Here is a 12,203-nt window from a genome sequence, read left to right on the forward strand (position 1 = left end):
GAAACAGATCTAGAACAACATGCTATAAATGCAAATTTTTAACAACCAAATTTTCGAATTTAAATACCGGCAATTTTACCCATGGGCGATAACTTAGATTATCATAAAATGACTTTCCATGGCTTCACTGTGTAGTTATAAATCATAATATCAAAACAAAACTTTGGGTAAATTATTTTAAGTGACCCGCAAGGCCTCGACCTTGTCGAAAATCTGGCATTCGCATTGTAAACAATGGCGTGACAGCGAACTACGAAAGTCAAAAGAGATTAAAACGTGCATCATTTTGAGACACAAAGATACGGAAACTAAGCTGATACCTTAATGAAAGATCCAACATAAGTTTTGGGCATCTTCTTCATCTATTCCCGCTCGATACAAGCATAATATTAGTGTTCCGACGACGAGTTCGTTTTCAGTATTTCTACTCTCATACCCAGATCGACATTTCCGAACCGACTGAGATCTGGGTACGAGATTTGATCATTTCATTCACGTTTCAACAAGAATTTAGCATCGAATTCTTCATTAACCCTCACTGGGGTTATTTCTGTACTCTTGCCCTCTGAATCTAGAGAACCTTGACAAAAAAATCCAGTTCACGAATTAATAAACATTTCTGTTTTTTTTTTTTTCAATAAACAACTCGCAAGCTACACTGTTGCGTGACAACCAGGAACCGGAAGTGTCACCAAAAAAAGATTTGTATGTTTCAATGTCTTCTTCTTCCATGATGATTTGAAATTGGGAATAAAGACGATTTTAAGTGACTAGTTTTCATAACTAATGTCCTTTTGCTTCCATACTTTCGCATGCAGAATAAATACTCAGAAACGAGCACATTATATTCGAAGTCCAGCAAAGCATAACATCACCATTAAATGTCGTCAAATTTGGTCGGTATGTTAAACAGAACATTGTGTCAACAATTTTAAGTCACGAAGTAGCAATAAGGACGTGCTACCTGGGGCCCGTTTCTCGAAAGTCCCGGTAACTTACCGGGCCCGATAAGTGTCTTTGGTGATAAATGTTTCTCAACAGAAGTCAATTTTGTCAGCTTTGAACTGACTTAACGAAAATACATTTGACTTCTCACACTCAACTGGGAGCCATGCCAAGCCGACTATGCAACCTGACCTTTATTACATCAACAGCACAAATCAATAGCATCACAGCACAAAAAAGAGTGAATAAACGGCTGATATGAAATTTAGCCTACTGTAGATACAAGTATAACGTAACTACTTGAAACCGACAAAAAACTCAAAAAACCATGCAGGGTGGGTGGGCGGGGCAGGTCAGGCAATGGCGGAAGATAACAAAAACAACTGAACCCTGAAACGCCATGTGACCTGAAGACCCCCCGCACACTCAAACCCGTACTCCCAGCCGTGTGTGAGAAAAACGTTTTCCGCTTCTTACGCTCCTTAGCCAGCCGAAAACCACACTTACCAGACCCGGTAAGTTACCCGCACTTTCGAGAAACGGGTCCCTGAGCTTATACAACTTCGCAAGTGGTTTTAAATGGACTTATAAATGGAGGGGCTTATATACGAGGGGGCTTATAACCGGAATAAAATAGCCGTGTCAAAACGAGCAATAGCAGTGTTGATCGAAATACGTTTTTCGTTAGCTCGTTTTTTTTTATTATAGCTTGAAAACGTCATAATAAATCGAATTCGTTTCAATAAGAACTTATTATCCCGCAATGATTTTTCCATTTTTTTTACAGAAAAAAAGGAAAGCTAAAAGGGGGCTATATCCGCGGGGGGCTTAACGTTAGCTAATCATGTTCTAGAAATACAATCTCTGTTTTTGCGTTGCAAAGCGCGCCAAAATCCAATAAAGAAACCCGTTACTTTGAGCAGGTGCATGACCTCACCACCTCGAGAAGCTTGTCGATATACGGTTGCTTTCGCCTTACTGTAATCGGAGAAACTTCAACACCAAGCGAGAGGCAAATGTCTCGCAGAACAGATACACTGAATGTCGCTTTAAGTTTTCCACTAGAAGCTGCAAGATCACAAATGTTATAAGTGGCGTACATCACAGGATGATGAAGGGCAACTTGAGTGGAAACATCGCTACGCATTTCACTCAAAACTTCCTCCTGGTAAGCACTTAACTCTTCTTCTTCCTCTTCTTCAGTTACAATGTCAACATTTCGTTTAGCCGCCACCCTGGAAAAAAAGCTCTGAATTTGCTGGCAAGTCAGAAATTCATTTATGGAAAATAAACGTTTGCCACTGCTGTCTTTAGCAGCTCTCATTTCTTGGGTAACAGTCGCTGGATCAACTTTTCTTCCGGATTTTTGCCCTATGTCAAATTTCTTCAAAAGGTACTCCTTTTGTCTCGGATTAAATCTTGCCTTCCGTACAAACGAACTTCGTAAGGCCCAACCCATACAAGGAGGAGAAACTTGAACTTCAGGGCTTTCCTCTTTTGACTGGTATGTCACATCAGGCAGCTCGGAGATCTTCGAACCCCCTCTCTCAAGTTCCGCGGCATAACTTAACATTGCTCTGTCAAGTAGCGTCTCTTGCTCTAAAACACGTTTGTGTTTACCGCACTGTAAGTGTTGTTCCAAACTGGAATGCCTCTGATATGACATTACGCATCCTTCCTCTGGACATGAAAACATCGCAGTGGTGGCATCCTTACTTTCATCCCCACCGTCATCTTCTCCATCTAGCGAGGACGCTTTTTCCGGGTCTGTAACTTTCTTTGGCTTGAAAGGAACAAACTGGTCATAAACGCCGCTTTCTTTTTCTTGATCCTCAATTGGAATAAGTCTTGCCGCAACAGGTTTATCAAACTTGCTCCAAGGCACAAGTTTACCTGGGCCGATGTCAAATGCCTTCCATACCCTGAGCCCATCGCTCTCGTACTGAAAATTGTTCAAATAACTGATGCCATCCCAAGTCACTGTTTTCTTCGGTTGCTGTTCAGGCGTTGATGCCAGAGTGACTACTACACCAGGAACTCCCCCGGATGATTCAATGGCGACCTTCATATGGCCAGCCGTTTCAATATCATGTCCCTCGATGAGGTAGAGTTGCATGTGACTTTTTATGGTTGCAGCCTTTCTGTCGCATGCCCCCTTCCCCCCTTGAGGATCTGAGAAATCCATTCTTCTCAAGACAAGCCCCGCCTGATCTGCTTGTACCTTGGCGCCCACAATATTCCAACCACAGTGATAACATCCTGCGTTATCTGACCTGTAAAATACAGATTTGAGGCTCGAAATTGCTTTCTTCAGTTTCTCTAGGACATCTCCCATTATGGCAAGAACTGTGCTACTGTCCTGGCTGCAGGACTGAAAAATATGAACAAACGTCATAGTCTCAAGCTGACCAGCTGACGACCTTCTTGTTGCCACTGTGATGTGCCACGGAATGCCACGCTTTGCAAACCAATCGCGTTGACTTTCTCTGTATTTCCGCGGTAAATACTTCATCGCCCAATCCTGTTCCAACATAACAGACTCTTCGTTTAAGTTGTCGATCGTATTTACTCTGGCGTCGTCCTGGTTGACGGAGCGAAGGAGATGAGCCTTCCATGTCACGATGCTATGCTTGGCCTGTTCTGTAGAAAACGTTAACTCGTCAAGCTCTTCTTCTGACGTTGTTACAAGGTTAAGCGCTTCTTCTATTTTGTGAATGCTGTGCTCCAGGCGGTTACAACGATCGCACACTCCATCGTGCGTGTGATCACAGTTTCCTTGGTAGTCGGCGCTCTTAGCATCGCTAAGTGCATACTGTCTGCAGTGGTCTGGGATGGACGACGACTCTGAAACATGGACCTACCAAAACAAAAATGGTTTTGTTAAATATGTTGTACTCGTTAAAAACAAGTTTTAAAAAATTATTTGACGTACCTTGAAGTCGCTTTTCAGGTAACGCTTCGCCAATTTCATTTCCTTCTTTTGCTGGTTCGCCCATGTCATTCCCATTCCAAGGTCTCCTAACTGGTCAGCAACATTTTCAAGGTCTTCAAACGCTTTTGAACCAGAAGCAGTAATGTAATCAAGACCCTGCAGGGATTTTCTAACAGATGCTGAACAGACATCAAGAATTCGCAGCAGAGAGCTTCGACTCAAACAGGTTATGTTTGACTCCCTGCAATACTCTTGATACTGTTGCACAATTCGCTCCGGAACTAAGTTCCGAATAACATTTGGCACCACGAGCACCTCACCAGAGGACAGTGACAACTTTTTCTGCCCAAATGGTAAATCTTGAACGACATACTGGCTAGTTATAAAGGAAATAAAATGATCAACCATCTCAGGAGGAGCGCACATTCTCTTCTGCACTGCTTTTGGTAAAGGAGAGCCTCTGCCATGTATCAACATGTGCTGTTTAGCAATCTTGAAACGATAAGGTGTAAGATTCGGAATACATCGTTGAAGAGACTTGAAACTGATTTTGTCAACCATAATTGACAGTATCTGACGGCGTGTCTCCCACTGGGTAGCACTGTTGTAGCATTCTGTTAGTGATTCCAGTAGAGCGCTGTCCACATTTTTCTCGCCATCGGCTTCTGAAGGAAAGCGTTCACTGATTTCCTTTGAGGGGACCAGGGTATGCCATAAATTACCAGAATCTTCACCGGCTATGACCTCCAGTGATGCAGCAACAGTCTCTCCCGCCTTCTTAACATAGTAACGTTTCGTCCTTTCACTGGCTTCGCTCCAAGGGATCTGTAAGGAAGAACGAATTGGACTTATGTCCCTTGAAATCAGGAACCTGTTGAGTGTAGATCTTGACTTGTCAATTGGAGTGCTCTGTTGAAAGGAACCTTGTAGGCTCTCCGAGTCTGATGGCAGATATATGCTCCCGACGATAGGTGTATCGGCCTCAAACTTGTGCAGTGTAAATGGAGTGCTCATTACCTCAACTGAACTTGAACTGGCGCCGGCTTCCTAGAAAACACAGGCGAAAATAGTTCACAGAGACGAAGCAAGCTATTCACCCGTGCTTGGTAAAAGAGGAGGAGAGGAAGACGAGGAGGAGGAGGAAGAGGAGGAGAAGAGTTTAAATTATAATGAGATAGAGATAGTCGCTAGTGAAAATATTGATTATTTAAAGGGGATTATTTTCCAACTTTACTTCTTTTCAGAATAAAAATCTTTGCTGATTGGTACTGGGCAGCTAGAAACTCATTTAATTGAATCCTTTGTTGCATTTTGTTACCCTCCTACATTTTTCTTAAATAAGGTGTGATTTGCGTTTTACGATGAAGTGGTAAAATTCTTCAGCCCAGCGAACACCTCGAGCGCTTTGAATCCAACTCCCCCCTCCTCGTTTCACCTGAACTCCCCCACCCAGTATAATCTCGAATTCTTGAATGCCATAATCAAAAAAAAATTTCCCGAACTTCAGAAAGTTGCTAAACCATATTCTAAGAAGTATGCGACGTCTCGTTTTCCTGGAATGCTCAAGTAATCACAATTAGACATACCCCGAGCCGACAGGGAAAGCCCCCTCCCCGACTTTTTTCGAGGACGACATTTAGACTTCAAAATTTTCTGGGAGAGGATGGTCCTAGACCCCTCTACAAACTCGCGCTAGTTTCCAAATCCTTCCAGTTAAAAATAGGCTCTGCCGTCCCTGGCCGGGCGTTGGTTTTTTTTTTTTTTTTTTTTTTTTTCAGTTTTTCCAGTTAGAATCTGAAGTTGCACTTATGTCCAGTGATTAAAATTACGTAAAATGAATCGTCTTCTCACCAACATAGTAGTTTGTACCGGAGTGGCAATGCCTTCGCAATAAAAAGTAGCGGTCGGTTCTTTCAGCAGCGTCTGCTCTTCACAAAGTGACTGCAAGATTCCCCTACATGATCTACACGCACCTGTCAATAAAAGCAGCCTGTTTAGACAAACATTTCGATTTATGGAAGAAACGATAATATCAGTAAAACAGAAATACATACCCGAACCCACAGGAAGTAGTAGTCCAGTTTTTCTAAGGATAACCTGTGAGAACATTTTCGTAATTCCTCTTTCGGCTTTTGGAAATTTGCTTCGCACGTTTTTGTGCTTTGATATCGTTTCAGGTACTCGACACCTGTCGGTACCCCGCACCCAACCAAGTCCAAGGCGTGATCTATGCGAAGGACAAATCGTCATCGTCTTGATGTTTTCTGGCATTGAAAACATGGCCGAACGGGAAAGAATAAGCTCAACCTCGTTCCCTATATCTTGAAAACCATAAGATGTCTTATGCTGGTCAATTTGCTTCGTACAGGACAGCAGAGGTACTATCTCTCTGGACCTTGTTCTGTCTCTGCGATCAAAAGAACATGGCCCACCAACTACCGACTTGAACGAACAGCAAACTTCCATGATCGATGTTTTGTTTACAGTTCCTTACTGTTTCTCTGGTGTAATAATAATTCAATTTATTCATAGGTCCAAAAATGCAATTACGATTTTCACCAATCCGACGTAACGACGTCCAAAAATCTAATTAGTTAATTACGTTCTTCTTCACAGAAAGAATATTTCAGGATCAAAAAGCGCAGCGAAGTAGCATTATTTATAACACGAGTATTGGCCACTATCTTGGTTTCATTTAATTTGTTACGACTTTTATCGTTATTACTTTTACCCTTAGAAACGTTCAGAATTCTGTCTTGTGTTTTTTGTTGTTGTCGTTCTGTGTGCGTGTGCTTTCTTTTGCAAATTTAATTCACTTAGTAAATCACGCGGTTTTTGCAAATCTATAATTCACTCATCACGAGCTCTCACTTTTAGATGTATGAAGATTGGAAAACTCTATAGAAAATGTTTTTAAAAACGGGGATGGACCCTTACTGTGATTTCTCTTCCCTTTCTTTATCTACAGAGATCTTAAAAAAAAACTCGCTTATGATCAACGGACGAGTAAAACAAACAGTACTTCGCAAGTATATTTCACGCACACGATGCAGTTTAACATAACAGTCGAAACTTTTAATCAGGTTAATGTAGTTCAAATCTGCTGCGTTTTACCTATTTCTAGTTTAATTTATTCATGGCAGTAATAAAGAAAGAGGAAAAGAAATTTTCCAATTATTTGTTTTAACACAATAATATTACGCAATAACGAAATGGACTCCGCATCAGAGCGAACGGATACTCTGAAATTTCCATCTATGAAATGCAGCCGAAATATGTATTGGTCCGTTACGCTACCGAACTTTCGATCCAAAGATTTTTCTACTGCGAATGAAGTAATGTTTCCTTTTAAATGTCGCTTCATTTTTTTTCTAAAAAGAAAAACTGTGAACTGTGTGAACCCGTGAACCTGTGAACCTATGAACCCGTGACAGTGTGTCACGCCATCTTTTTTGCGCTTCGATCTCAAGAAAATGCTGATAAATCTGAAGCCTAACGGGTCATTTATTTTCATTTACCCAGAGCTTTGTCTTTATATTATGATCAATAGGTATACAGTGAAGCCATAGAAAGTCATTATAGGGAAATCTAAGTTATCGCCCATGGGTAAAATTGGCAATGTTTTGGTGCTAAAATGTGGTTGCTGAAAATTTGCATTTATAGCATGCTATTCTTAACCTATTTCGGACGGAAAAGTAACTTAGGTTTTAAATGTTTTTCCGTGAAACAGAAAAAGAAGACCTAATAAAGTAATAAATGTCATTTGAAGGTTAGTAACACTCTGCGGATTAATACGAGAGTCGTCGAAAGTTAAGGAAAATTCCATCCCGCCGGAAGCGGACTTTGAGCTCAACTGAGTCAAAATCGTTTTTCGCATATTTACGCGAAAGGAAACGGTATTTGTAAAAACTAACTACGGCTCAGTTTGTTTCTCACTAGGGACTACCTATAAGCAAAATATGAACGAAATCGATTTTTTGACTTGTGCCACCACTTGGTCGATATTTGTGGAAAGCCGCTCTTAAATCTCGGCACGTTTTTGGCCGCCGAGATTTTCATCTCGCCGAGATAGAGATGATTAAAATCTCGGCAGACAAAAATGCGCCGAGATTAGTGGCGAGATCTCAGCGAGATAAAAATCACGGCGGCGAAAAACGCGCCGAGATCTCGCCAAATCTCGGCGGCCAAAAACGCGGAGAGATTGGTGGCGAGATCTCGGTGAGATGAGAATTTCGGCGGCCAAAACGCAGCGAGGAATCCCTGGCGGGATCTCGCCGAGCGAGCATCCGCAGCAGTGTACTGAGAATTTGATCGTCAGACGTAAGAGTAGAGTTATAATTTGAAATTCACGCTAGCTTTTTGGTTTGAAATTCTTAATCAGCGGAATAACATTGGAAGGATACTCATAACCGAACTACGCTCTATAGACCCAGCTAAGCATTTTCCACGAAAAGGTAAATATATAATTTCTGTAAGTAAGCAACCACTTACTTTCTACCGTACCATTTGAATCATTACGGCTGGGAAATCTGGACAACCCGTGTAAAATATTTGTTGGCATCCCACCAGGTATCCCAGGTGGCATCCCGAGTGGGATCCCAGATGGGATCCCAGGTGGGATTTTTGAAAGGGATCCCAAGTGGGATCCCAGGTAGAAAAGGGAGAATCCCAGGTGGGATTTTACTTTCTACCGTATCATTTGAATCATTACGGCTGGGAAATCTGGACAACCCGTGTAAAATATTTGTTTGGATACCACCAAGGATCCCAGGTGGGATCCCGAGTGGGATCCCAGATGGAATCCCAGGTGGGACTTTGGAACGGGATCCCAAGTGGGATCCCAGGTGGGATAGCGAGGATCCCAGGTGGCAATTTAACTCTCCAAATAATTTCTATATATGTTTGGTTCACAAAGGGATCCCAAGCGGGATTAGAATCCCAGCTGGGATCCCGATTGGGATTCCAAAAACAAGCCCTTGCCAGAATTTCCAAGGTGGGATCCAAGGTTAAATCACGGGTTGTTTACAAAAAGGTAAATATATAACTTCTGTAAGTAAATAACCACTTACTTTCTACCGTACCAATTGATCTATTACGGCTGGGAAATCTGGACAACCCGTGTAAAATATTTGTTTGGATCCCAGCAGGGATCCCAGGTGGGATCCCGAGTGGGATCCCAGATGGGATCCCAGGTGGAATATTGGAACGGAATCCCAAATGGGATCCCAGGTGGGATAGGGAGGATCCTAGGTGGGATTTTACTTTCTACCGTATCATTTGAATCATTACGGCTGGGAAATCTGGACACCCAGTGTAAAATATTTGTTGGGATCCCACCAGGGATCCCAGGTGGGATCCCGAGTGGGATCCCAGATGGAATCCCAGGTGGGATTTTGGAACGGCATCGCAAGTGGGATCGCAGGTGGGATGGGGAGGATCCCATGTGGGATTTTAAACTCCCCAAACATTTTTTATATATGTTTGGTTCAAATAGGGATCACAAGTGGGATTAGAATCCCAGCTGGGATCCTGAGTGGGATCCCAAAAACAAGCTCTTGCCAGTATTTTCAAGGTGGGATCCCAGGTTAAATCCCGGGTGGTTTACAAAAAGGTAAATATATAACTTCTGTAAGTAAACAACCACTTACCTTCTACCGTACCATTTAAATAATTACGACTGGGAAATCTGGACAACCCGTGTAAAATATTTGTTGGGATCCAACCAGGGATCCCAGGTGGGATCCCGAGTGGGATCCTAGATGGGATCACAGGTGGAACTTTCGAACGGGATCCCAATTGGGATCCCAGGTGGGATAGGGAGGATCCCAGGTGGGATTTTACTTTCTACCGTATCATTTGAATCATTACGGCTGGGAAATCTGGACAACCCGTGTAAAATATTTGTTGCGATCCCTACAGTGTTCCCAGGTGGGATCCCGAGTGGGATCCAAGATGGGATCCCAGGTTGGAATTTGGAACGGGATCCCAAGTGGGATCCCAGGTGGGATAGGAAGGATCCCAGGTGGGATTTTACTTTTTACCGTATCATTTGAATCATTACGGCTGGGAAATCTGGACAACCTGTGTAAAATATATTTTGGGATCCCAGCAGGGATCCCAGGTGGGATCCCGAGTGGGATCCCAGATGGGATCCCAGGTGGGATTTTGGAACGAAATCCCAAGTGGGATCCCTGGTGTTATAGGGAGGATCCCAGGTAAGATTTTACTTTCTACCGTTTCATTTGAATCATTACGGCTGGGAAATCCGGACAACCCGTGTAAAATATTTCTTGGGATCCAACCAAGGATCCCAGGTGGGATCCCAAGTGGGTTCCCAAATGGGATCCTAGGTGGGATTTTGAAACGGGATCCCAAGTGGGATCCTAGGTGGGATAGGGAGGAAACCAAGTGGGATTTTACTTTCTACCGTATCATTTGAATCATTACTACTGGGAAATCTGGAAAACCAGTGTAAAATTTTTGTTGGGATCCCACCTGGGATTCCAGGTGGGATCCCAGGTGGGATTTTGGAACGAGATACCATTTGGGATACCAGGTGGGATAGGGAGGATCCCAGGTGGCATTTTAACTCTCCAAACATTTTCTATATATGTTTTGTTCACATAGGGAACCCAAAAGGGATTAGAATCCCAGCTGGGATCTCGAGTGGGATCCCAAAAACAATAACTTGCCAGAAATTCCACGGTGGGATCCCAGGTTAAATCAAGGGTGGTTTACGAAAAGGTAAATATATAACTTCCGTAAATAAACAACCGCTTACTTTCTACAGTACCATTTTAATCATTACATCTGGGAAATCTGGACAACCCGTGTAAAATATTTGTTGGGATCCCACCAGGGATCCCAGGTAAGATCCCAAGTATGATGCCAGATGGGATTTCAGGTGGGATTTTGAAACGGTATCCCAAGTGGGATCCCAAGTGGTATAGGGAGGATCCTAGGTTGGATTTTACTTTCTACCGTATCATTTGAATCATTACGGCTGATAAATTTGGACAACCCGTGTAAAATATTTGTTGGGATCCATCCAGTGTTCCCAGGGGGGATCCCGAGTGGGATCCCAGATGGGATCCCAGGTCGGATTTTGGAACGGGATCCAAAGTGGGATCCCAGGTGGTATAGGGAGGATCCCAGGTAAGATTTTACTTTCTGCCATATCATTTGAACCATTACGGCTGGGAAATCTGGACAACCCGTGTAAAATATTTGCTGGGATCCAACCACGGATCCCAGGTGAGATCCCGAGTGGGAGGAAGGAGTTTGAAACGGGATCCCAAGTGGGATCCTAGGTGGGACAGGGAGGATCCCAAGTGGGATTTTACGTTCTACCGTATCATTTGAATCACTACTACAGGAAAATCTGGACAACTCATTTAAAATTTTTGTTGGGATCCCACCTGGGATCCCAGGTGGGATCTCGAGTGGGATCCTAGATGGGATCCCAGGTGGGATTTTAGAACAAGAGCCCATTATGGATACCAGGTGGGATAGGGAGGATCCCAGGTGGCATTTTAACTCTCAAAACATTTTCTATATATGTTTGGTTCACATAGGGATCCCAAGTGGGATTAGAATCCCAGCTGGGATCCGGAGTGGGATCCCAAAAACAAGCCCTTGCCAGAATTTCCAAGGTGGGATCTCAGGTTAAATCAAGGGTGGTTTACGAAAAAGTAAATATATAACTTCTGTAAATAAACAACCACTTACTTTCTACAGTACCATTTTAATAATACATCTGGGAAATCTGGACAACCCCTGTAAAATATTTGTAGGGATCCCACCAGGGATCCCAGGTAAAACCCCGAGTATGATCCCAGATGGGATTTCAGGTGGGATTTTGGAACGGGATCCCAAGTGGGATCCCAAGTGGTATAGGGAGGATCCTAGGTGGGATTTTACTTTCTACCGTATAATTTGAATCATTACGGCTGGGAAATCTGAACAACCCGTGTAAAATATTTGTTGGGATCCCTACAGTGTTCCCAGGTGGGATCCGGAGTGGCATCCCAGATGAGATTCCAGGTGGGATTTTGGAACGGGATCACAAGTGGGATCCCAGGTCGGATAGGGACGATCCCAGGTGGGATTTTAACTCTCCAAACATTTTCTATATATGTTTGGTTCACATAGTGATCCCAAGTGGGATTAGAATCCCAGCTGGAATCTCGAGTGGGATCCTAAAAACAAGCCCTTGCTAGAATTTCCAAAGTGGGATCCCAGGTTAAATCACAGGTGGTTTACGAAAAGGTGAATATATAATTTCTGTAAGTAAACAACCACTTACTTTCTACCGTACCATTTGAAT

General features: G+C 43.0%; 1 protein-coding gene and 1 long non-coding RNA gene across 2 annotated transcripts in view; one reads left to right on the plus strand and one right to left on the minus strand.

Moving 5' to 3' along the window:
- Positions 1-12,203, plus strand: part of LOC146455178 (uncharacterized) — a 90,319-nt gene that overhangs the window by 15,520 nt on the left and 62,596 nt on the right. The gene's annotated exons all lie outside the window — the stretch shown is intronic.
- LOC146455179 (uncharacterized) lies at positions 3,844-6,159 on the minus strand. Its single transcript, XM_085094620.1, has 2 exons — positions 5,729-6,159; positions 3,844-4,924 (listed from the first exon to the last, which is right to left on the minus strand). The coding sequence occupies exons 1-2, from the start codon at positions 6,155-6,157 to the stop codon at positions 3,857-3,859; spliced, it is 1,497 nt and encodes a 498-aa protein (XP_084950746.1). The 5' UTR covers positions 6,158-6,159; the 3' UTR covers positions 3,844-3,856.

This window comes from Pavona decussata, unplaced genomic scaffold, assembly GCF_977016875.1.
Source record: "Pavona decussata unplaced genomic scaffold, jaPavDecu1.1 SCAFFOLD_285, whole genome shotgun sequence".
Lineage (NCBI taxonomy): Eukaryota > Metazoa > Cnidaria > Anthozoa > Scleractinia > Agariciidae > Pavona > Pavona decussata.